Source organism: Gracilinanus agilis, chromosome 2 (genome assembly GCF_016433145.1).
Source record: "Gracilinanus agilis isolate LMUSP501 chromosome 2, AgileGrace, whole genome shotgun sequence".
NCBI classification, from domain to species: domain Eukaryota; kingdom Metazoa; phylum Chordata; class Mammalia; order Didelphimorphia; family Didelphidae; genus Gracilinanus; species Gracilinanus agilis.
Window position 1 is genome coordinate 383,290,148 of NC_058131.1, and position 24,619 is coordinate 383,314,766.

General features: G+C 36.9%; 1 protein-coding gene across 3 annotated transcripts; it reads right to left on the reverse strand.

Annotated features, from left to right (window-relative positions):
• Nucleotides 1–2,985: 2,985 nt before the first annotated feature.
• On the reverse strand, nucleotides 2,986–11,899 carry THG1L (tRNA-histidine guanylyltransferase 1 like). Of its 3 annotated transcripts, none has more exons than XM_044661752.1 (6): nucleotides 11,733–11,899; nucleotides 10,086–10,262; nucleotides 6,598–6,767; nucleotides 5,557–5,645; nucleotides 4,367–4,474; nucleotides 2,986–3,599 (listed from the first exon to the last, which is right to left on the reverse strand). In XM_044661752.1, the coding sequence occupies exons 1-6, from the start codon at nucleotides 11,834–11,836 to the stop codon at nucleotides 3,438–3,440; spliced, it is 810 nt and encodes a 269-aa protein (XP_044517687.1). In that variant the 5' UTR covers nucleotides 11,837–11,899; the 3' UTR covers nucleotides 2,986–3,437. The 3 variants fall into 3 exon arrangements, with proteins under 3 accessions (XP_044517687.1, XP_044517688.1, XP_044517689.1); XM_044661753.1 differs by lacking the exon at nucleotides 11,733–11,899 and adding an exon at nucleotides 11,570–11,580; XM_044661754.1 differs by lacking the exon at nucleotides 11,733–11,899 and having other exon boundaries at nucleotides 6,598–6,672; nucleotides 10,086–10,250.
• Nucleotides 11,900–24,619: the final 12,720 nt, after the last annotated feature.

The window sequence follows — 24,619 nt, forward strand, 5'->3', positions numbered from 1 at the left end:
ATTTAATTTGGGGGACTAACAATAGTCTTTATATAGTAAGTAAAGTTGGAAAATGTTAAACCCACCATCACTAAGGAGCCTTCCTAAGATTAAGATAGGTACTACAACTAAGGTTACAAACTTTCTTGTAAGGATCTATTTAGGCTCATTCAAGAGGGAGATTTCTTGGAAGACAGAATTTCTTCTTGGATCAGCAGAAGAATGTAGAGGCCTTGGACAAAATCATTGACTACAGAATTAACCTAAGGAATATTGTATAGCATAATTTAGTAAGTTGGTAAACCATCCGATATGATTGCTATGAAAAAATCCTTTTAGATTCTCTTCTTTTAAAAAAAATGGGAACCTTATTTATTCCAATGTTTAAAGGCCAGTATGGGTCTTCTCTTCATTCCTTCCTTTCCCTCCTCCACACACTGAGATGACAAGATCTCCAAATTTTAGGAGACCATTTCATGAGTGCTACCATCAAACTAATGTATTTCCTGATCTGCTAATGAATGTCTCCCACTATACCTAGGCTGAGGCTAGGATAACAAGTAATTGCACCTGCCTTGCCTCTGAAGCTTTTCCACCTTGGAAAGACCCTTCAGAGACTCTCTGTATTCTGCTGGCATTCTACAACTCAGAGTGATCTGCCTACCAAAATAAAGAATTAAGAGTAATTGAACCTTACTATTGTTACTTCTGGGAGCTCTTTCTCCTTGAATGTGTGCCAAACCATAGGAGCTGGTGATACATATGCAAAAGCAAGATAGTCCATGCTCCCAAAGAGCTTATATTCGAATAGAGGGATGCGACATCTGTAAAAAAAAAAAAAAATAGAGGCCAGGTAATTGTTTTGGTTTGTGAAGTCACAGGTATAGAATGTAGCCATAGAGGAATCATTTGACAAGACCTCTTCAGAAGCAGTGGAAATTTTGGTTTGATTATTATCCCAAGGGGCAAGAATGAAGAGTACACAATTAGGCTGAATGACAAAGGAACAATCAATGGAATGTAAAGTATAGTCTGTGATCTGAAGCTGGCTAGATACAGTAGGACATGTGAATTGCTGCTAACTGATCCGGGACAGAACAGACCCAAGGCATTTGTTACTTCAAAAGTGAATAGGTTATATAATTTGGCACGACCTCAGAAGATCAAATATTCTAAAGGGATCAGAGGCCAAGGAAAAATACATTAGAGGTAGGATGGAGCCACAATGTGCAATGTTGTAAATGCCAGGGTAGGTTTTGTATTTTGTCTGATAGGAAGCGATGAACTATTGAATGCTTTTAAGCAAGAAAGTGAGTCAGAAAAATGCATTTGGCAAGTGTGCAATATGAAGGAGAACCTAAAAATCTGAGACCAGTTAGAATACTATTAGAATGCCTGAACTAAGGTAGAGGTAGCAGTTGGGAATATAGAAGAGGTAGATTAGTAGAAGCAAAATGACGGGATTTGGTAATTTAGGTATAAAGAAAAGGGAAATGTCCAATATGATGTAACAGCAAGTGTTTCCCATTGACCTACCTGTATTATACATTAGCATTTCTAGCTAAGAACCTATGCTTCTCTATTATAAACAGCTCAATAGGTTCTTTCAATTTTGCCACATAGGATTCCAGAAAGTTCCTAGGACAATTGCTGACCCACTCTTGGAGAGCAAAAGAAATTAAAATTAAAATCCAGTACCTAGTAGAGTGCCTTGGCCATAACATGCACTTAACCCTCTAGTTAAAGGGATAGTCAAAAATAGCTCTTAAGGAGTAGGAACCCAAAGTTCAAGAAAAAAACTGGGATAGAGGTGTTATGATTCAAAAGGTTTTCTTTCTCAAAAATGGTGATAAACCTCCAAATGGTGCTGTCTTCTGGCTAGAGTAATTAATATATTGCTATCAGTAATAGCTAGAGGACAGGCACAAAAAGCCATTAGCTTTGCTTAAAGTTGATGCGATATTGGGTTGTATCAAGAAATGGAAAATTATGCCAACAGACCCACAAGGCTTTATTTCACTTTCAACAGGTTCACCCGATTTCGAACACCAAAAATTGATATGTACTGACAGAAGTTCTTATTGGAATAGGAAAAATCAAGAAGACAGACTGGAAGTTGAACAGATGGGATGTCAACTAGTGAGGGATGAGCCCAGGCTTAAACCTTTTAGTGATAAATTTACTTCTTGGCTTTAAGCTTTATGAAAAACCAGAATATAGATTCCTTGAATGAATTCCTAAGGGCTGCATCAGGAAATTGTATTTCTCCTTCAATTCTCCTAATTATGTTTCATTCCCTATCAATTCTAAATAAACTGGCAACTTAATGTTAACAGTAATATTGCCTATTCTTGTCCTCCTTATATCTACTCAGACTGCCATCACAAGAAGATATTTATAGCCCCTAATTCAAAGGGAACAGTCCAGACTGACTATATTCAAGGGACTTTTCTGTTTCACCCTAAAATGAAAGCCCTTGTGGTCCAACCATAAATATAAATATCATCCATCTGCCCTTCAAAATTAGTCTAAGTCCCAGAGCAAGAATCTTTATTTAAAGAGCCATAAAAGAAATAGAACTGGAGCAACTTCACCTTTGTGAGTAGAAAAAGCTATCCAGAAACTGAAGATGGCTGTCTTTAAAATATATAATAAAGTTATGATAAGCAGATTTATGTGTTGGTATCCTATTCTTGTGTTAGATCTTCTTGAGGAATGACCATCACTTATACAAACTTTATCTCCCCTAACATAGTAGGTATTTAGTTTCTGTTGAAAAATGCAAGGAAGTACTCAGGTCTGTACCCACTTTCTCTGAACTTCTCATTCCCAAAACTGTGCATAGTTCTTAGAAATTTGGACTTGAAATGTTACTCTTGAGAAGAAAGCTGAAAATAATAGTAGAGGCTACAGGAACAGAATAATTGATTGCTTAGTGACCAACTGGAGTATATTCAGTGGGTCAATCTAGAGTTACCATAATTGAAAGACACAAAGAACATATAATTCATAAACATGAAATCCATGTTTATTTCCAGGTCTGCCAAGGAGAACTGCTTACAGATCATTTAGAAAGGTAAGAATTTCAAGGTCACTGTATCCTACCTCTAAGCTAGTTAGGCGTAGGTGGCGGTTTTAAAAATGATTTATACCACAATCTAAAAAGATTAATTATGCAAGATATAGCTTAATTGCTTTGCAAAAATAGTAACACAATTTTATTTCTGTTTTTGCAGATGGAACCATGTTTCTATGGTACACAAAAAGGTGTCCTGCTTTCAGAAGAGTAAGATGTGCTATTTCTTCCACACTCCTTCCCTCTCCTTAAAACATGTATTTCTTACTGCTGTTTACATAACATGTGTATTTCACAGAACTCTGCCCAATTTCAGAGGGAGGACAGTTAGCAAGAATCCTATGCCTGCATGGAAAACCACAAGAAAGGAAAGACAAACAAGTCAGCTGTCATCTTCAAGGATCTCAGGATGCTCCTTCCAGAAAGTATCCCCAATGATGTCACAGTGTAAAGCAACTGGTTTAGTCCTTATCCGTGTAACTTCAACTTGTTTTCCTTCTGTTTCTCCTGGAGGCTTGATTTCCTTGGATTTTACTTCTTTAATCTACAAATAACAGTTTAGCAAATTATAAGAGATTATTAAAAACTGGGAAGATAACACCAATCTCTCCCCCCAAACACTCATTGGTATTAAAAAAATAGGCAGGATGAATGTCCTTACCTCCATACCTATAGTTTTAAAAAAAAAAATTATCTTTTACCCCAGTGGAGTTTTGCTTAACAGCTTACATTTTTAATGTGTTTTATTACTCATATTTATTTTACAATTGAGGAACCAGGTTCAAAAAAAGTTAACCTGTCCAAAAAACGTGTAAACAGTAATTGTCTAAGCTAGGATTTGAATCTGAATCTGTCCTATAACTCCCCCTATAAACATTATAGAAATATTTTGTTGACTTTATACATGCTGGTTGACTTACAGATTTACATGAACATTTGGACAGGAGGTCTAGTTTCTTGCTGGCCTTGGGACAAATTATTTCACTTCTCAGAGGCTTAATTTTCCTCATCTGCAAAATGAAATTATTCCTCATGCCCCTTCTAGTCCTACAGTTCTATGATCTAAATTATGTAATAGGCATTCCAGCCACTAACATTCAGAATGATCTTATAAAATATAGAATAGTCAGCATCTTTTTTCTTATGAACACCATTTCATGTATGTACAACTACAGTTATAAAGAGAGGCCCAGAATTAGCAGCCAACAAGAAAAACTTAAGCAATTACTAATAGTTTATTAAAAGTACAAGAACTGCTCTGAAGCTGTGGTTATTCCTTTGCCCCATTCCACCTAGAATAATACTTTTTACCTTTTTCCATATCAGTACAGTTCCTTTCCTGAACATTGGTGGCTCATTATTGTAGTTGATGTTATATTCGGAAAACAAAATTTCATTCTTATCTGCAGCAAGTGTTCCCTAAGATTAAAAAAAAGCACAAAAAAAGGTATTTTTAAAAATATCCTCCTTAACTATACCTTTAATCTATGCCAATAAGATAGTAAACCAAAAAGAGGAAGGGAAATTTTAAAAATGCTTTAAGAGCTTTTATCTGTAACTGTGAAATATACTGCATTTTAAAGAACTCAAATCAATTTGATTTCTAAAATCATAAAACTCTCCATCTGTCATTATTGAACCAGTGGCTTCATAAGCCACAATAGTAATCTCAGTGAGAATATAAACAGTGTAACTTTTTCTTAATCATCTGAAGGGCAGGACTAACACTTGACTTGTCAACAAGCATTTATTAAATATCTACTATCTGCCAGGCTATATGCTAAAAGCTTGGGGTACATAAAAATGCCAAAAATGAACAATCCCTACACTTAAAAATGTTATGAGCTAAGCACATTATAAGTGGTTTTACTAGATCTAGTCCTGCATTGGACTTGATCATAGGTTTACAGATTAGGAGCCACAAAGAACATTAGTAGAGGTCATCTCATACAGTTCTCTCTTAGATAAGGAAACTGAGGCCTAAAGGTTAAGTGACTTACCCAAGATCACATACAAAGTGTCAGAACCAGGATATGAATCCAGGTGCTCTGAAAGCAAAAGCCAGACTTCTTCTCTACTGCATCACATTATCTTGTGTTTATCAGAATGTGGATGCCATTGAGCTGTGTTTTAATGGCATTCCATTACAGTCTTTTCAAATAGCACATAACCTAGGGAAAAGCCTCATTTAAAAGAGGTTAGGTGGTTTTTAAAAACAAACAGCATTCTCTATTATCTTGGAAGAAGCCATAGCATGGAGAAAAGAGCATTGGCCTAAATGCCAGGGGACTTAGATAGCAGTTCCACCTTTTTTTTTTTTTTTATGTGACTTTTGCTCTACTGGGCCTCAGTTTCCTGTTCTTTCAAATGAAAGAAATGGAACAGATGACTTCTTTTTAGGTCCTTTTTACCTCTAATACTCATTTTCTGGACTATCAAAGATAGCATTATGGGCTAGGAAAATTAAATAGGCTAAGAATAAGATAGTAACATTTTCATACTCGTAATCTTTCTTGGGCTTGTGCGGGTGTTAATTTAGATCGTTGTATCAGCATCCAGAAAACTGTGTTATAAAGATTATTAACGTGACCTGTAGAGAAAAAGTTCAAAAATATTTATGCAACATTAATATTCCAAAGAAATCACTTTCCTATCACTACCACCACCACCACCACCACCCACCACTTCCCTCTCCCCCACCAAGAAGAAACTTTTCTACTTTAAATGGAGAATTCAGAGGCATTATCATTTGTGTATATGTGTGTATATATTTAAAATATATATAAGTATATATATATATTTTTTTTTAATAAGTTCAATGTAAATTTAGAATGCCTACTATGTGTAGGAACTCCGCCAAGGACGGTCCCAAGCCCGGCTGAAAAAGGAGGAGGGTTGGGCGCAAGGCTAGCAACCTCACCCTGTAAAAATCTCACTTGCTATAGAAACTGCAACCTCATTAAACCAACAAAACCAACAATCGCCTAGTCTGGAAGATTGCTCTCCAACAGAGTCCACAACGCGTGCTGGCAAAAGCCAACAAACTCCAGGCCTACGTCAAATCTTGAACATCAGATGGCCTGAAAAGATCTCCAATACCAGACTCTGGGAAAGAACAATTCAGTATCCCATCAGTCAGGACGCTATGGAAAAAAAAAAATATGGAACCCACCAGGGAGGAGAAAAGTTGGAAGGCCAAAACAGGCCTGGCAAAGATATGCCCAGTTGGGGGAAGTTGCCCAGAATAGAGTCCGTTGGCGTGAGATGGTTGCGGCCCTAAGCTCCTCTGGGAGTCAATAGGAATAATAATAACTATGTGTAGGACAAGTGTTAATATTGGTGGACAAATCCTTATTTTCAGTTACTTTTAATACTATTCTTTTCATTGAAAAATGCCTTAAGTGAACATTTCCAAAGTTATTTGATTTAAGTTCCTAATTTTTTCTAAGTTCCTCAGAAGCTAGTCAAATGAATATAGTCAAAAATAGTTTATATTAAACAGCTCAAGGCCTTGGAACTTCATTGTATTTTAAAATACTTACAATCTGCTTGTCGCCAACTGAGATAGTCCTTTATGGTCTGGTTGCTAGGATATACTACGACTCTTCCATCAAAGGCTGGAGGATATAGAAGGTCCTGGTCCTTAAAGTAATCCTTCCAATAAAAGACATAGCTGGAGGCAAACTGAGAGGCCGCATTTGTCATAAATTTACTTGTAAGTACAAAGAAAGAACAGGGAGAGAAAACTTGTTATATTACTTTTTACATAGCTGAGGAATTGGGGGGTACAATAAAGAAATTGGTTATATGATGGCAATACTTATAATACTTAAATTCTCAGGGTTTGTAAGGAAAGTACCTTTCACCTCCTCCATATTAGAACAGTGCCCTATATTTTAATAACATCCATTAAACTGAACTATTAATAATTTTTCTCCACAGTTATTCAATTCAAGCTAATGCATTTAACATTTTTTATGTAATAGGGTAGATAGGTGGCACAGTGAATAAAGCACCAATTCTGAGATCAGGAAGACCCGAGTTCAAATCTGGCCTCAGACAATTACTAGCTGTGTGATCCTGGGCAAGTCATTTAACCTTGTTTGCCTCAGTTTCTTGATCTGGAAAAGGAAATAGCAAACTACTCCAGTATCTTTGCCAAGAAAATCCCAAGTGAGGTAAACATCTGAAACAACTGAACAATAACAATAGGCATTGTGGAAGGTGCTAGGGAAACAAAACCAAAAACCAAAACAAAAGAATTCCTACTTTAAGTTACATTTTACTGGGGGAAAAGAACATACAAACAGATAAGATATGCAAAATATATACCAATAATCTGGGGGAAACTAGCAACTGGTGGAACAGGGAAAATTTTTAAAGGTTTCATTTGTGAAGTGGCACTGAGTTTTATTTTGTAGGAAATTACACAGATTAGATGAACAAGCAATCCTAGCACAAGGGAGAAACTATGCCTACGTATTGAGATAGGATATAAAATGCATTGGCCAGCAAAAGGAAGGAGGCCAAGGAGAAGTAACAAAGATTACAATAGAGTTTTAAATATCAGAGGAATTTGATACTAGAAGCAATAGTGAGCCACAGTAAGCTATTTGAACAGTGAAGTGACATTTTCAAATCTGTGTTTTAGGAACATCAACTTGGCAACTGTGAATTTGAAAGGAAACAGACCAAAAGGAGAAACAACAATTACAATACTTCTCAAATATTAGGTGAGAATTATAAAGGCCCAAACTACAGTAGTAGTTCTGCAAGTTGAGAGAAAAGATAGGATGTGTTAAGTAAGTCACAGACTATTGAAATGGAAAAGATCTTATAGCTCCTTTAGTTTAAACCTCATTTTTTCAACTGAATGAAACCCAAAGAGAAGTTAACTAAGCAAGGTTATAGGGGTAATAAATAAGAGAGAGAACTAGTATTTAAATATCCTGATTGTTAGTCTAGCATTTCCCAGCTATATCATAATGACTCTCTTAAAGGATTAATATGTTTTTTCTTTATTAAAATTTTTATTTTAATAACAAAATTTCACATAAGTTTTCCAAAGTCATATAATCCATTTTGTCTCCCTCCCCTTTTCCCTCCTCCCCTCTGGGAACTGACAAGCAATTCAATCTGGGTTATACATGTATTAACATATTTCAAACAATGTTTTGAAAAAGAAAAATATCTTTAGCTTTAAAAAAGCCTAAGAACCCATTAATTTATTTGATATCATATTTCACATTACTATACCTCAAACTTCATTTAGCCCTTCCAAAGAAACACTGTAGTTTATGCAAGACCTAAACAGGGTTTGTTTTTTTTAAATCAATTTCATATTGCTTTATTTCTAGTCCCTATCAGTCTTTGGTGGGGAGGGGGCTATAGCAATTTTTTTTAATTCAAAGATTTTATCTTCTCAATTACATGTAATAATAATTTTCAATATATGTTTTCCAAAATTAAAAGATCCAAATAGTCTTTCCATTCCTTCCATCCCCCACACAGGAATGGCAAGCAATTTGATCTGGGCCATACATGTATTATGCAAAACACATTTCCATATTGGCCATTTTTGTAAGAGCACACTCATAAAATCAAAACCCCAAAATAAAATTGCAAATACACTGATGTGAAAGATAGTATGCTTTGATCCACATCCATCCAACTCAACAGTTTTTTCAATGAAGGTAGATATCATTCTCTGTCATATATCTTTCAGAATTGTCCAGATCATTGCACTGCTGAGAATAGCCAAGTTTTCATAGTGGATTATTGTACAATATTGCTGTTTCTGCATACAATGTTCTCCCAGGTCTGCTTATTTTATTCTGTATCAGTTCATGCAGATCTTTTCAGCTCTTTCTGAAACAACCTTGCTTATTGTTTCGTATGGCAAAATAGTATTCCATCACCAACATATACCACAACGTGTTCTGCCATTCCCCAGTTGATGGAGATCCTCTCAATTTCCAATTCTCTGCCACCACAAAAAAGGGCTGCTATAAATACTTTGGTTACAAGTAGATCTTTTCCTGTTTTTTAAATCTCTTTGGGATATAGACCCAGTAGTGATATTACAGGATGAAAGGGTATACACAGTTTTATAGCCCTCTGGGCATAGTTCGAAATTGTCCTCCAGAATAGTTGGATCAGTTCACAACTCCACCAACAATGCATTCGTGTCTCAATTTTGCCACATCTCTAACATTTATCGATTTCCTTTATTGTCAAATTGAACAATCTACTATGTGTGAGGTGGTACTTCAGAATTGTTCTAATTTACATTTCTCTAATCAAGAGTGATTTAGAATATTTTTCATATGTTTGATAGCTTTGGTTTCTTCATCTGAAAATTGCTTTTTCATATACTTTGACCATTTGTCAATTGGGGAATGGCTTGTATGTATTCTTATAAATTTTTCTTAGTTTTCTATATATTTGAGAAATGAGATCTTTATTAAATTTGTTATAAAACATTTTCCCAGTTTGTTATTTCCCTCCTAATCTTGGTTACATTAGTTTTGTTTGTATAAAAGCTTTTTACTTCAATATAACTAAAATTATTCACTTTACATCTTAAAATGCTCTCTTTCTCTAGTTTGTTCAGAAACTCTTCCTTTCTCCGTAAATCTGCCAGGTAAACTGTTCTATGCTCTCCTGACTTACTTATGGTAGCACTCTTTATATCTAAATTATATACCCATTCTGATCTTATCTTGGTATAGGGTGTGAGACACTGGTCTCTACCTATTTAATTTTCCCAGCATTTTTTATTAAATAATGAGATGTTATCCCAAAAGCTGGATCCCTACGAGTCTTAAATCGCAAGTCAACCAAGAAATCAAGACTTCAGGGAGGAAAGGAAAAGGAAGATTTGGAAAGGAATAACAATGAATAGATGCCAGGAATCTTTATAAAAACAAACAGGAAATGTTGAAAAATCTATGACAAAAGTAAAAGAGCTGTCCATTTTCTTGAAGAAAATTACATGACAGGAAGAGAGGGAGATGTCAAGAGGAATTACCTGGCTCTTCTTCTAAACCAATTGCTTTTCCTTTTGAATACAAAGCTATATTCATCACTTTGTCCATATGCCATGACAATATCTTCTAGCTCTGTCATTACAGTCTGGGCGCATCGAGTCATCAAGTCCAGGGCTCGGCTATCATTGGGTTTTGTAAAGTTGTGTTTTTCTGCAAAACTTCATTGTAGGAAGGAAGAGAAACAAAGGTGAATTTTCATAAAGAAAGTTAAGCAAAATTAATGTAAAATAGGAACAGCAACACTGTAGAGGTAAAGTGGCATACAGGACTTAGAATCAGGAAGATTGAGATTCAAGCCATATGACCAAGGGGAAATCATATGTGGTTTGAGCAATATTTTTAATGCCATGTTAAAGACTACCAAAAGTAACAGTACTTTATCATCACTTCTGTCTTAAAGACTTCTCCTGCTCTGACCTGGTGAAGGAAAGTGAGGTTTTATTCCATGACCTTATCTTTCCTTTATTTCTATGCCATATTTATTTCTCCTTTGCCCTGTCTCCTTAGGTAGATTCTGGCACATTTAGACAAGTTGTGGAAACCAGTTAAACTAAAGTTTGTTTGTTTTTTTGTTTTTTAAAACACTTACCTTCCATTTTGGAGTCAATACTGTGTATTGGCTAGGCAATGGGGGTTAAGTGACTTGCCCAGGGTCACACAGCTGGGAAATGTCTGAGGCCAGATTTGAACTTAGGGCCTCCCATCCCTAGGTCTGGCTATCAATCCATTGAGCTACCCAGCTGCCCCCTAAACTAAAGTTTTGCAAGTTTGGGTGTTTAATCAATATAAAATGATACAACAAACATTAGAAACCATTTATTCTAATTCCCTCAGTTCAGAGGAAAAGGAAAATAAGTCCCTACCTCAAGTAACAGTAATATGGGGACATAATCAAAATCTGTTTCTTTGCCTTTCAGAGGGCAAGGAGAGTCTTTTATTTCCTGTATAATTTCCACACACATCCCCAAAAGCCTAAATTGTTTTTTAAAAGATTTTTGGGGTGCTCTTTAGATTGGGCATAGAATTATTTCGTTAACCTGAGGGAAGCGATATCATGGGAAGGGGTTGTACTTTGCCATCAATTCTCTGAGCTGCTGATAATCACATTAAGCTCACTTTCAATCTAAGCCCCAAGAAGAATTTATAATTCCTGCTCCTATCTATATAAAGCAAAGCCCTTTCTTCATAACAATCCTAGCCCCCTTCCCAAGATGACTAGTTAAAGAACTGTTGGACCTGGGTCCTTTTTTCCAAAAAAAGGAAAAGTTAGCTGAATAGTTCAAGTGACTTTCCCAAGACCACAGGGCTAGTAAACTGGCAGAGCTAAGACTGAAACCCAAGAGATCTTCCTCCCAGGCCAGTTTTCTCTTCTCATGAGGGCAGAATCTTCTCTTTGAACTTCAGTAATGGCCAGGTCCAAGCTTTTGGCCTCTACTCCGGTGGGTGAGTCAGTGACGCTTCCTACCGAGAGCTCATTGGCTGTGGGGTTCCCGTGGTAACAGAGCAGGGGAAGTGGGCGGCTGGAAGCGTAGACCAAGAGAGGAGAGGGAGGAGGGAAGGGAAGGGTGAAAGGGGACCCGCCCCGGAAGCGCATGCGAGCCACGCGAGCCCCAGGGCAGCGCTCTTACCGATGGAAGTTCCTTCCGTCCAGTCGCACGACCACCCAGCAATGGGCTAGGCATGTGTCATCCGCCTCGAAGTCCCGCACATACTCGAACTTGCTCTTCGCCATGACGTTCCTGCTGATAACGGCGGTGCTACGGCAGGAGGGAGCAACGGCTGAACTGACACGAGAGACGACTATGGCAGTGTTTATAACCCACATTTCCGGCCTGAGGAAAAGAAAACGCCCCGCCCCGGAAGTGGCTTTTCCCGACCTGGCTCCTCTAGCCCACCTGGAGGACCTTCTCGGTACTCTACTCTTTCACGTCCACTTCATCTTGCGTTCTATGTAGGCGTAATGGGGAGATTTCCCTTTCCTCTGTCCAGGTTCTCTCTCTGGCTCTTTTTCCACTTTCCAGCAGAAACCGCAGTTACGAAAGTCTCCGATAGCTCCTCTTGGCCAAGCTTCTCATCTTTTTTAGTCCAGTTCACCAAACTTTTAAGTGTTTTGTGGTCTGCACTGGCATGGGCCGGAGCCGGGTGGGGGTGGGGAAGGGGAACCCAGTGAAGACGCAGCCCCTGCTCGTCGGAAGTTTGCAGTTCAGTATCAGGGAATGGAGCCAAGAGGACTGTATCCGACAGTACCTCAGACACTAGATAGGAGATCCTGGGCAAATCGGAAAGAAGAAAGAAATAGTCCTACCCTTGATTGTTATATCATGGGCAAGTCCCAACCTTGGAGAGCCTCACATTCCTATAAAATGAGGTTAATATCTGTAGCACCTATCTTATAGGGGGCTTGTCAACTTGAAATCTGGAGACTCCAAGTTTGCCTCTGTCCCATGAGAATTTGCCCAGAGTGAGGTCTCATGGGTTGATTGTAAGGATCAAAAGGAATTATATATATTAAAGTACATTGCAAATCTGAAAGTACTACATAAATGTCAGCTCTTATCACCTAACAATCTCCTGGTTATATAGAGAAAAAAGTCCAGGGAAAATGAAAAGTGTCTTCCTTAAATCCCCACTATTTCTCATCTCCCTTCCTTCCCTGAATCCAATCTGCTGCCACACTTCTCTCTCCAATATGACCATTTCTCTCCTCTGATATAGCCATCACTGCTGCAGACCCTTATCACCTCACAGGTTGGACTTTTGCAATAGCCTGCTGGTGTATCTACCTGCCTTAAGTCTTTCCCAATTCTGTTCTATCTTCTATTCAGTCATTAAAGTGATTTTCCTAAAGTGCTGGTTCAACCATGTAATTCCTTATACTCAAATTAACTTGAGTGACATCCTATTGCCTACTGGATCCCATGCAAAATTCTCTGCTTATCTTTCATAACATAGTCCCCTTCTACCTTTCCAGTCGATTTTATGCCTTACTCCCCACCTTATATTTTTTGATCCAGAGACACTGGCCTTCTGGCTGTTCTATGAACAAGATACTTAGCCCTGGAGAGTGTAACCTAGCCTGGACAATTCTTCCTCTGCATCTCTGTGTAGTAGCATCCCTGCCTTCCTTTAAATACCAGCTAGCTTTAGGACTAAGACTAGAAGCCAGACTTCTTGACTTCTAGTCCAATACTCTTTCCCATCCTGACCTCTCCAATCATAGACACTTAGGTATTCAGGAACCGTTTAATAATTCTGTGAATTAAAATAATTTCTTCTTTCACTATCCACGCTCCCCTGTTCCCCTAGAGCTATAGTATCTGTAGATCCTGATTTTTTTTTCCTAGTCAAATGATGCCTTCTCCAGTGCAGAGGATAGGAGAAGGAGGAAAATACCTGGGAATTTTACTATAGCAAACAAATAAAAACCAGTACAGAATTTTTATTCATGTATTTTCTAAGAATACTGCCAATTATCAAGTGCATTTACATTAAAATCTGATCTATCTATAAAAGGTCAAATATCACAATTATATCACTTTAAATGAGACTACATTATAATTTAGTTTCAGGACAAAATCAAAACAAATCTGGATTTACAATCACAAATAGTATAATTTAAAATCTCGATATTTCTAAGGGTCATTAGCTGCCAGCACCTCAAATGATAGAGCCCACTACTTTCAGTTAGCTCTGTTCCAAAGATTTATGGTGATAATCTCTCATTCTTATCTCAAAATATTTTAACATTTACAAAAAACTTCAAAATTTGGAAATGTATGGCAAAGAGATTATATTTCAGTTACAAATTTAGGCTCTAGTTTATAATGCCATAAATTTCTACCAACCAAGAAAAAAGTTTCCTTGAAAGAGAAGAAACCTTTGCTTGTCTGTCTTTATCTTTGCAGCCTTAAGCTGGCTAGGGATGAAATGAGAGAATCTTTAAGAGTTTTTTCTTTCCTTTTTTTTTCCTTCTTAAAATCTTATCTATTGAAAGTCTGAAATGGGAGTAAATTCCTGCTTTTAATGAGAAGGAGAATTTAGCATCAGATTACAGAAATCTGAGAGAACTGTTTTAGGTATTTGTCAATTCTATTCTTGGAAAACTCAAGTTTGCCCCTTTGTCCTGTGGGAAGCCCCTGACTGACCTGAGTGACTTGACTGACACTACCTCTGAACTGAACACTAGAATTTGAGGTACTTAATGATCCCAGTTTGGATCAGATTAGTAATCAGTATCCTTGTTTAGTTTTAAAATTTTTATCAACATTAACCTGGTAGTTCAGCCCCAAGCTGGAAATATCCTTTTGTAGTTAGTGCAAAGCATCAGCCTCTTCCTGTCAGTCATGCCCTGGGCTCTTCCCTTCCTTGTATCTGATGTAGAGGTAGTCATTCATTCTTTCCTGCCCTTGTTCCCCCCAAAAGGCATATAAGATCCCCCAAGTTCTGTTACCCTTTGGAGAATCATCTTTGGCGGTGCATTCTCCCAGAGACAATGTTTCCAAAATCCCAGAGTCATTGGGTTTTTAAGTGCTTGACTCTGTGTGGTGGCCAAATATTACAAACTTGTCTCTTACCTGATTAAAGATTTGTTTTTTCTCACCATCTTAGTGGTTCTGTGTTTTTCCACCTTAACAGAATGAAACTTTATTAATCTTTCCCACCATTCTAAACTCCCCTTTTTTTTTTTAACCCTTGTACTTCGGTGTATTGTCTCATAGGTGGAAGATTGGTAAGGGTGGGCAATGGGGGTCAAGTGAGTTGCCCAGGGTCACACAGCTGGGAAGTGGCTGAGGCCGGGTTTGAACCTAGGACCTCCTGTCTCTAGGCCTGACTCTCACTCCACTGAGCTACCCAGCTGCCCCTCTAAACTCCCTTTTTGCTTTTTTTTTTTTTTTTTTTACATTATAGTTTTTATGACTGGCTATATAGAAATCTTCCAAAGTAATAGAATCAACAAACAATACTGTTAGGGGGGATAAAGAGGAAGAAAAAGGCCTTCCCCACTGTTGAGATATGAGTGTTTAACCCACTCCCAACTTTAGATAAGTTTATATGACTATTCGAGGTTCCCTCATTAACTTGGGGGTAGTCCTAAGGGAAAGGGTAGAGAACTAATGTTAGGTGGTCAGTTTGTCAGAGTTGCTGAATCAACTGAATTGTATCAGGACAAGACAAGACAACACAACTATCTGATAAAGGAATCTCTCACAGCAGGTCTCATGATTGAATTTGCTGTCCTTATGTTTAAGTACTGGATCTCGATGACATACTCACCAAGATATCAAGGCAACTGCCCCCAGAATAGACTTAGTGTCTGTTTTTTTTCTAATTATCATAGGAAGTTTGGGGAAAATATGAGAGGAAGAGAAAGTAAAGACACAGAGAAACAGAGATCTGCTGAAGAATTAGTGGCCAAATTTAACAGATGGCAGTGCTACCTCCCTGATCTCTTGAGTTAGCCTCAAGTATTCTACTAATTTGGCAATAAGGGTAGCTCTAACCTTGCTGTGAATAATTTCACACATCATCCTATATCATATAGAGTTTGAACAAAGGAACAAAGACTGGGGGAAGTATCACAGACTTTATAAAGTTCTTGGAACTCTCTGAAGTTCTTTAGGGACTTACCATATTTTCAGTTCTCTGTAGTTTTGGTGAGGTCATAAAATCTTACAAATTCTTTAAGATAATTTGGTGAAAGAATGTTGTGAAGTTCTAAAATAATGAAGTGATTTAATGAAAAAAAGGGACTTAACGAATTCATTTTATAAAAAGTGATTTTTATCTGATAGATTCTTTGACCATTACTTTTGAAAATTATGAAAGTACATCTTTAAGCCAACTTAGAATGAATAAATCTTGGATTTAAAGATTGTATTTTTGCTTTAAAGGTTATGGACATCTGTCAGCCTCAAAGCTTACAGTAAGCTGTGTTTTTCTGAGTCTTGAGTAAAATATTTACTATATGTGTAATTGCAGATTGTGATTATTTACTTAATTTCTGATTGATTTCAGCCCCAAAGTAGATTTAAATAAGAAAGGATGAGTAAGATAAAGCTTATATGTATTTATTATTAACTGTGATTGCTACAATAATAGAAAAAAACTCCTGGGACTGTGATTTGAGATTGTTTAGTTTTGATTTCAGGTATAATTATTTGAATTGTTATTAAGTTAATAATCTGCCCTTCAAGGGAAATTGCTTCTCAAAGAGAGTATAATCTAAGAACTGCTACAAGTAGATGGCTGTGCTTAGGAAAGTTGAGAGGATGGCCTAGTAAATGTGATGGTAGAACACTCTTGATTCAGTTTTTACACTATACTATTTCCTTTCTGAACAGGAAAATTTTCCAATTGGTTGATTCTGAGCCTGGCTATGATACCCTGTGAATAATATGGAATTCGGCTGTATGACTAGCTATTCCAAATTAAAAGTTAACTATAACTGATTACCTAGAATCAAAAAGAGCTAGGTAAGTTTTATCCTGTTATACTTATGTTAGGTTGGTCTGTGGTTGAAGGGACAGTCTTGATATATCTATTACATCATAATATATTATTATTAATATAGTAATATTATTAGATTATATATTATTATAGATTTAATAATTATTATAACATGTCCCTCCTTTTTCATTTCATAGCAAATTTCTATAACAAGGGCAGGTGAATTATAAAAGTTTATATATTTAGTAATCCTACTTGTAATACTCAACATTTCTGAGTTACTATAATTAGATGAAATTATGAAAGATATTACTGTTTCACATTTTCTGCCCTGAATTTATGGCCTCTAATAGTTATATATTCCATAAAATTGGGTTCTTAAAGTATCTCATTGTTTCTAGATGATTTAAGTTGGGGGAGGTAAGAAATAGGACAAAAATGTGACATGATAAAGATGTAAAAATTTTAAATTTTAATGGCAAACTTCATTTGAGAAATGATCATTTTCTCTAAGAACTAGCATATATGTACATATATATGTATTTGACTTTCAAATGTTTCCATTAAGAACAACGATGAAAGAAAGAATATAAAGTTAGCTCTCTGAGGTTTGAATTGTTTTTCACCTAATGTTCTCTTAATGGTAACCTAGTTACCAGAAAACCAAATTTAAGAGGAACCCCTATGCAGAACTCCCCAGGAATGAGCCCTATTCCACAATCTTTAAGGAAAATGTTTCTGTGGATCAGATAGTTACAGGGATTAGCAAGGACCCAAGATAAAATAAGTTGATTGAGTGCAATTTAATATGTGGCTTGACTTAGTTTACCTGCAGACCCTGTTTAACCAAGTTTTTATTCTTAAAGGATAAACTAGTGCTTGCTTCAGCAGCATATATACTAAAATTGCAATGATACAGAGAAGATTACCTTAAAGATAAATCAGATTATGATTCTAATTGTTTAATTTTTATGACATTGAAAGAAGCATGAGATTGTGGTTTTGTCTTTTTCTTTTTTTAATATTTGTGATACAAGTGATGCCATATGTATTCCTTTAATGACTGGGAAATTTCTCTGTTTGGGCAGTGCTCTCATTTCCTTAGATTGTAAGTGAATTGTTGTGCTAAAAATCTTCCCTAAAGGCATCAAGAACTCAAGGCATCCAAAACACAATTCTTTCACCTTCCCACTCCAAAATCCCCTCCAACTCTTTTCTGAACTTCTCTATTTCTACCAAGGTCATTACCACCACAGTTACCCAGTTCATAACAACAGTATTGTCCTTAGCATCACCACACATAGCAAATCAGTGACCAGGTCTTTTTTATTCCACTTTCACAATATATTATATCTATAGCCTTCTCTTAATTTACATATCATTGCCCTAATTCAGGCCCTTATCTCTCACTTAGACCATATAACAATAGCCTCTTAATGGGTCTCCCTGCTTCAGCTCTTCTCTTTTCTATCCATCTTCCACAAAACTGCCAAAGTGATATTCTTAAAGTATAGATTGTGGTGTGTCATTTCCCTGTTCAACAACTGATTCCCAATTACCTCTAGATCAAATACAAAATCCTCTATTTGATATGTAAAGCCCTTCACAACTTGGCTCCAACCTTCTTGCCCAAGTATGTTATGTCACTTCCCTTCACTTCAGCTAAACTGGCTTCCTTGCTTGCCCTTACACAGGACATTCCATCTCATACCATGTGCCTCTGCATAGATCTTGTATCCCCTGCCTGGAATGTGCACCTTCCTCACCTCTGCTTTTTAGAATCCCTGTTTCCTTCAAAGCTTATTTCAAAACCTGCTTGCTCTGTGGGTGCAGTGGATGACCTAGGTGTCTTTGATTTCTGATTGAGTTCTAAGCACCCCATAGTACCTGTTTTAGCTGCCTTTGTTGCAAATCATTCTCATCCACTCATTTCCCTAGGGGAAGTCTTCATATGCTTGGGGGTAGACATCCTCTTAACTCACCAGTGGGCAATCACCTTTATTTTGAAGTCTTGCCAAGCTACTCATCTACCTTTGGTATCCACCTGTCACTCAACTCCTACCTCTGGCTCCAAGAAGCTGTAATATGTATGGTGGACACTCTCTGGTAATATCATCTCAGCAGATAGGATAAGGTTGGCTGGGGAGAAAGACAGTAGAACACAGAGCAAGGTATAGGATATGCCCTATTATGGATGAATTTTCTTTTGACCAGAGATCCCAGCAGCTAGTGATATGGCTCCTTCTCCTTTCCCCTTTGTACTTCCTCTCTTTCCATCTGAAAAGATGGAAATCTAGATGTAGAGTTTTCTATTCTTTTTAAGTTGTTTGGTTGCCAATACAAATAGTACTTGGAAAGCTGCCTTTTTCTAGATAAAGATAACAAATATCTTAATTGCATTTGATATGTATATGTCTTTAATTAAATACATAAAGTATTTATTGGGGAATACCAATGGCTAGCTTAAATGCATAGAACTTAAACAGAGAACTATATCTTTGGCCAAAGTTAAGGGTTTCTATAGCTTGGTCAGCTATGTTTGCATGATAAGATTTTATGGTAATGATTCTTATTAATAACCTATATCAATAATGTCTTTTAACTAGCAGAAGAAGGACTCTACATGGATTAAGGTCAATTTGCCCCTGGGCTAAAACCATAAGCTCTTTGTTTACAGCCAAATTGGGTCCCCTTAAATGCAGGTGACAATATTCAGCCAATACCAAAAGGCTAAAGTTGGGAGAAGTCTGGGACCAAAGGGAAGATAACAATCTAGGGCAGTGATGGGCAAACTACAGCCTGGATCTGGCCTTCAGGGAATAGTTTGCCCATCACTGCTCTAGGGCAATGATGGCAAACCTTTTAGAGACCGAGTGCCCAAACTGTAATCCTCATGCTACATGTGAGCTTCCTACCTTACCCTAAACAGGGGAGGGAGGAAGTGCTCCATTAGACTGCTGGGCACAGGAGCAGGTCATGTGAGAAATGTCCTCTGATGAGAGTGGAGAGGGGGAAGGGAGCAGACCCTTCTGGCATACTCTGGCACACATGCCATAGGTTCTCCAACATGGCTCTAGGTTGTTTCTCCTCTACTGGGAGGAGAAAGATATGGTCTGAGGGAACTATATCCTCTTATTTTGAGTTGGGAAGAGAAAAAGCCTTCCTCAGCCAAAGTTTTTTTCATTGCAACACATATGTGCATATTTTATTTCTCCCAGAAGAATATAAATTACCTGAGGTTAAAGACTCATTTTTTCTTTGTATTCCTGGTGCCTAACATAGTCCATGGCATACAACAGGCACTTAATAAATTATTTTTAATTGGTTGACTTTTAATGTGAAATCATAGACCTATATGCTTTTGGAGTTGGGAGGGATACATATGAGATCATTTGGTTGAACTCTCATATTTTGTAAATGCAAGTAAATAGAGACCCAAAGAGGATAACTTTCACAAAACCACACAGAGAACCAATGGAAGAATCAGGATTAAGATTCATGTCTCTTGACTCCCAATCAGTATTTTACCAATTGACCATGCTACCTTTTTTTCTTAATATGCCTTCATAGATATTATCTCATTTGATCCTTGATCTGAAAAAAAAAATATATATATATATATGCATATATATATATATATAAGGCATTATTTCCATTTGACATATGAGAAAATACAGAGGAGTTAAATGACTTGTCTAAGTTTGTACAAGTTAATGTTAGTATCTAGATTAGAATCTAAGCCCCTTAATTCCTATCTTGGGAACTTAAGAGAAGGAAGAGCCTGAAAAATGAGGGCTGTTGGCATGACAAGGGTACTAACAGTTTTCTATTAATTGACATAACAAAGGGGAATCCAGGTAAACACACACACACACACACACACACACACACACACACACACACAAAACCAACCCATATATTTCTCTTTCTCCCTCACTTGAAGGAGTGGCAACCCTCTAGGCCCATGTTGGCAATCCAATGACCCTCATGCTGGAGGGAGGTACTCCCCTTCCCTTCTCTACTCTCATCTGAGGACATTGCTAGCATCACCCACTCCTCTGCCCAGTAGTCCAGAGGGAAGGCTTCCTTCCTCCCATGTGTGGAGTAAGGGTGGAGCGTTTCACATGTGGTACAAGGGTTGCAGTTTGGGCACTCAGTCTCTAAAAGGTTTGCCATCACTGCCCTAGACCAGTGATGGGCAAACTAAGGCCCACCGGCCAGAGGTGGCCCCCTGAAATGTTCTATCCAGCCAAGAGACATTATCCCTAATCTGCCGAATACAATGAGTAGGATACAATACAATGAAACTTCAAAAGAGTTAGAAACAGACAGACAGATGAGCATTTCTTTCCTTTGGCCCCCTCTTGAAAAAGTTTGCCTATCACTGCCATAGGCCATTAATTTCTTTGCATTTTTGTAGCTTGTAGAAAGTATGGAATGCAATTTTTTTTAAAACTCTTACCTTCCATCTTAGAATCAGTACCATGTATTGGTTTTAAGGCAGAAGAGAGACAAGAGCTAAGCAATGGGGGTACAGTGACTTGCCCAGGATCACACAGCTAGGAAGTATCTGAGACAAGATTTAAACTCAGGACCTCCCACCTCTGGGCCTGGCTCTCAATCCACTGAGCCACTCAGCTGCCCCCTGTAGTTTTTTTTAATTGCTAAATTTCTACTGGGTATTGAATCCATTTATTATCTAATCATTGGTTAGCTTTAAAAACAAAACAAAAAACAAACTCTTAAACCCAGAACAACTTCCTACTGAAAACTGTCAAGAAGAAAAATTGAATTTTGTTTGGAGGTCATTTTCCCAACTGTTCTCTGTTGCTGACTCATTTCATTTTCACTAATAAGACTCCATTATGTAAATTAAATTGGGTTGGGAATGTCCTTCTTGTCAGAAAAGGAAATGATTTGTCCCTAAAATCCCAGTCATACCACTCAATTACCATAATGTCATTTCTTACTTGTAAAAAATGTATGTAGTTCTTGTAAAAGACTGTCCTATCCTTTTCAGTTATTGAGCTATCTTAGGGTTTCAAACCGACAGTCTTGGTTAATTGAATTATCACAGAACCTTGAATTTATAGAAACATATGTTTCCCATATTTTTGATTTTACTAGTAAACTAAGATGAGGGGACTGTCTCATAGATTACAGTTCTATTTTCTGACATTGCCAAAATTAGCAAATGCATGCTCTAACTAGGCATATCCTTTTATTCATCTTCTCATTGGTGTGAGTTCTAGGAATCAGTGAGGATCCTATTCATGAAGTTCTTAGTAGAGATGATGATAAAGCTTTAAAAAAGGGAAATCAAAGTCTCTGTTCCCTATTCCATTTAATTCATGAAATTATTAAGAAGTGATAGATAAAAAGTGATATGTAGAAACTGAAACTTAAGAGCAATACATAACTTCCTTCTCTTTTGATTGGTTATACACCAATCCTTGTTTTGATAGGTTAAATCCCCTCTTGAATAATTGGGATTATTGAGTTATAAATTGTGCATTCCCATTAGCTAGCTTTAGAGATAAGACTATAACTGTCAAGTAACCAGCCAGTGGTGAACAAGAGGAAGGACCATCTTTGCTCAGGGACTGGGATAAAATGAAGTCTATAAACCTTCTCATTTCGCACTTGCTTGCTGTAATACTTGTAACACTGGCTCATGAGTTCCCAGGACATGTTCCTCTCATAGCAGTAATAGAAAGTAAAAGTATATACAATAGGGTACAGCTGGGTGGCTCAGTGCATTGAGAGCCAGGCCCAGAGATGAGAGGTCTTGGGTTCAAATTTGACCTCACTTCCTAACTGTGTGACCCTGGGCAAGTCACTTAACCCCCCATTGCCTAGCTCTTACCACTCTTCTGCCTTTACAACCAATACACAGAATTGATTCTAAGATGGAAGATAAGGGTTTTTTTAAAAGTATATAGAATAACTCAGATCCACTATGTAATAGATTAGACAATGAATCACCAGCTATCTATTTAACAATCACAACATTGGGTATACATATGTATTATAAATACATAAGTAATGGAGACATTGGTAAGTCTCCTGTTACACATACATATGCACACATGTGTATATATGTATATCCACCTCATGATTTTAATACAATATTATACCATAGATTTGTATAACATTATAGTATTTAGAACTTATAATCATACATTATCTCATTTGATCCTTATAACTATCTTGTGAGGTCAGCTGGGCAGGGCTTATTATCTACATTTTACTGATAAGGAAACTGAGCTTCAAAAAATTGAAGTAACTTGTCCAAGGTCACATGCCAGACAGAAGGAAACCTAAGTCTTTTGACTTTTTTACTGGTGGGTTTTCTACTACAAAATAGGTAATGTATCATGAAGAACGAGTTACTCCATTTCTCAAGACATGGCTCTTAGTTTTACTTCTATAGAAATAAGATACATACACAGCAAGATAACTAGCAATATGTGAAAAATGCCAAGTGAATAATATAGACAATAATGCTATTAGAATTCCAGAGAGAGATGTGTTACTCTGGGTTAGAGTATTCAGGGAAAAGGAGAGGGCCTTGACAGATGCCTAGGAATTACATGTAGATAAGAAGAGTAGTGAATTCATTACATGTGATGGAAAAAGCAGAGATCCAAGTTCACTATTCCGTAAAGTGATGAATAGATAGTTTTATTGGACTGGAATATTTAGATAGGGTATTAGAAGGAGATAAAATTGAAAAGGTAGAAGGGAACCAAATTGTGAAGGGTCTTTAGTGTTAAGCTAAAATATTTGAATTTGATCCTACCAGCAATTGGGAGCCATAAGAAGTTTGTATTTTTTTTAAGGGGAGTAATATGATGGTAGTAATTTCTGAAATCTGATTACAACATGCAAGATTGGATAAGAGTACAACAAGTCTAAGGAGATTTTGCAATACTTCTGGTATTAAGGTGATAAGAGTTAGATTAATATTATAATCTAGTGGGATTAGAAAAACATGTATCACATGAAGAAAACTGTAATTTGTCTTATGTTTTGAAGTCTTCAATATAGCCTGTTTAATTTAGTAAATATTGTTGTAGTCATGAATATTCATCATATTCAGCCAAATAAAATGTTTCAGTCCCATCACTACAATAAATGTTGTTTAAGGTCCTATAGTTAAAGGAAGAATTATTCTTCAATTAATTTCCACAAGGCAATCAGTTGGTAAAAAGTTTTAATATCATAATTTAATTTGGTCAAGTAGAAAAATTGTTTCATTGAATAAGTTAATTTTTAAATCTTTATTCCTGAACCTACTCTTCTTCCTAACTTCCTTAAATCTATTGATGGTACTACCATTCTACCAGTCACCAGGTTTAAAACCTCAGAGTCACTGATATCCCTAGGAGTCACTCTCACACTCCTTATCTATCTAATTCATTGCCAGATTTTGTTGATTCAGTCTCTTCAATATTTCTCACATATTGCTTCTTCTATTTTTTACAGACACCCTACTTATATCCTGTTTACTCACACAAAGTCATCCCACCTCAGTTGGATTGTTGCAGTAATCTTCTAACTGGTCTCCCTGCTTCCAATTTTTCCCATTTGGAACCCATCATCCATAGTAGCCAAAACTGGTTATCTCTAAATATAACTTTGACATGTAATTTCTTGGTATCCAAAAAGTCAGTGGTTTCCCATTGCCTTTAGGGTAAAACATATTCATCTCTGTTTGCATTTGAAGCCCTACACAACCATTCATTACTCTCTCTCATGCTTTAGGACATTTTGCTTGCTTGCTATTCCCTGAAAAAACATTTTGTCTTCTCCTTCCTCATCCCACCCCTCAGTTGCCTTTTCATAGGTTGTTTCCCATCTAGAATTTACTCCTACCTGAACTACTTATCTTGGAACCCTGAGGTATTTTCCAGGATAGACTTAAGTACCACCTGCTTCAAAAGACCTGTCCAGGTCTTTTACCCCCAAGATGTTAGCTCCCCTGTCACCAATCACTTGTACTTTTGCATTTATCCTATATATATTTATCTGTGAATATGTTGCATCCCTCTGGTAGGAAGTAAGC

Coding starts and splice junctions, on each gene's coding strand:
- THG1L (XM_044661752.1), bottom strand. CDS start 11,836: ATGGCGAAGAGCAAGTTCGAGTATGTGCGGGACTTCGAGGCGGATGAC. Junction 6,768..10,085: donor TGGTTTAGAAGAAGAGCCAG/GTAATTCCTCTT, acceptor TGTACTTACAAG/TAAATTTATGACAAATGCGG. Junction 4,475..5,556: donor AAGCCCAAGAAAGATTACGA/GTATGAAAATGT, acceptor TTTTAATCTTAG/GGAACACTTGCTGCAGATAA.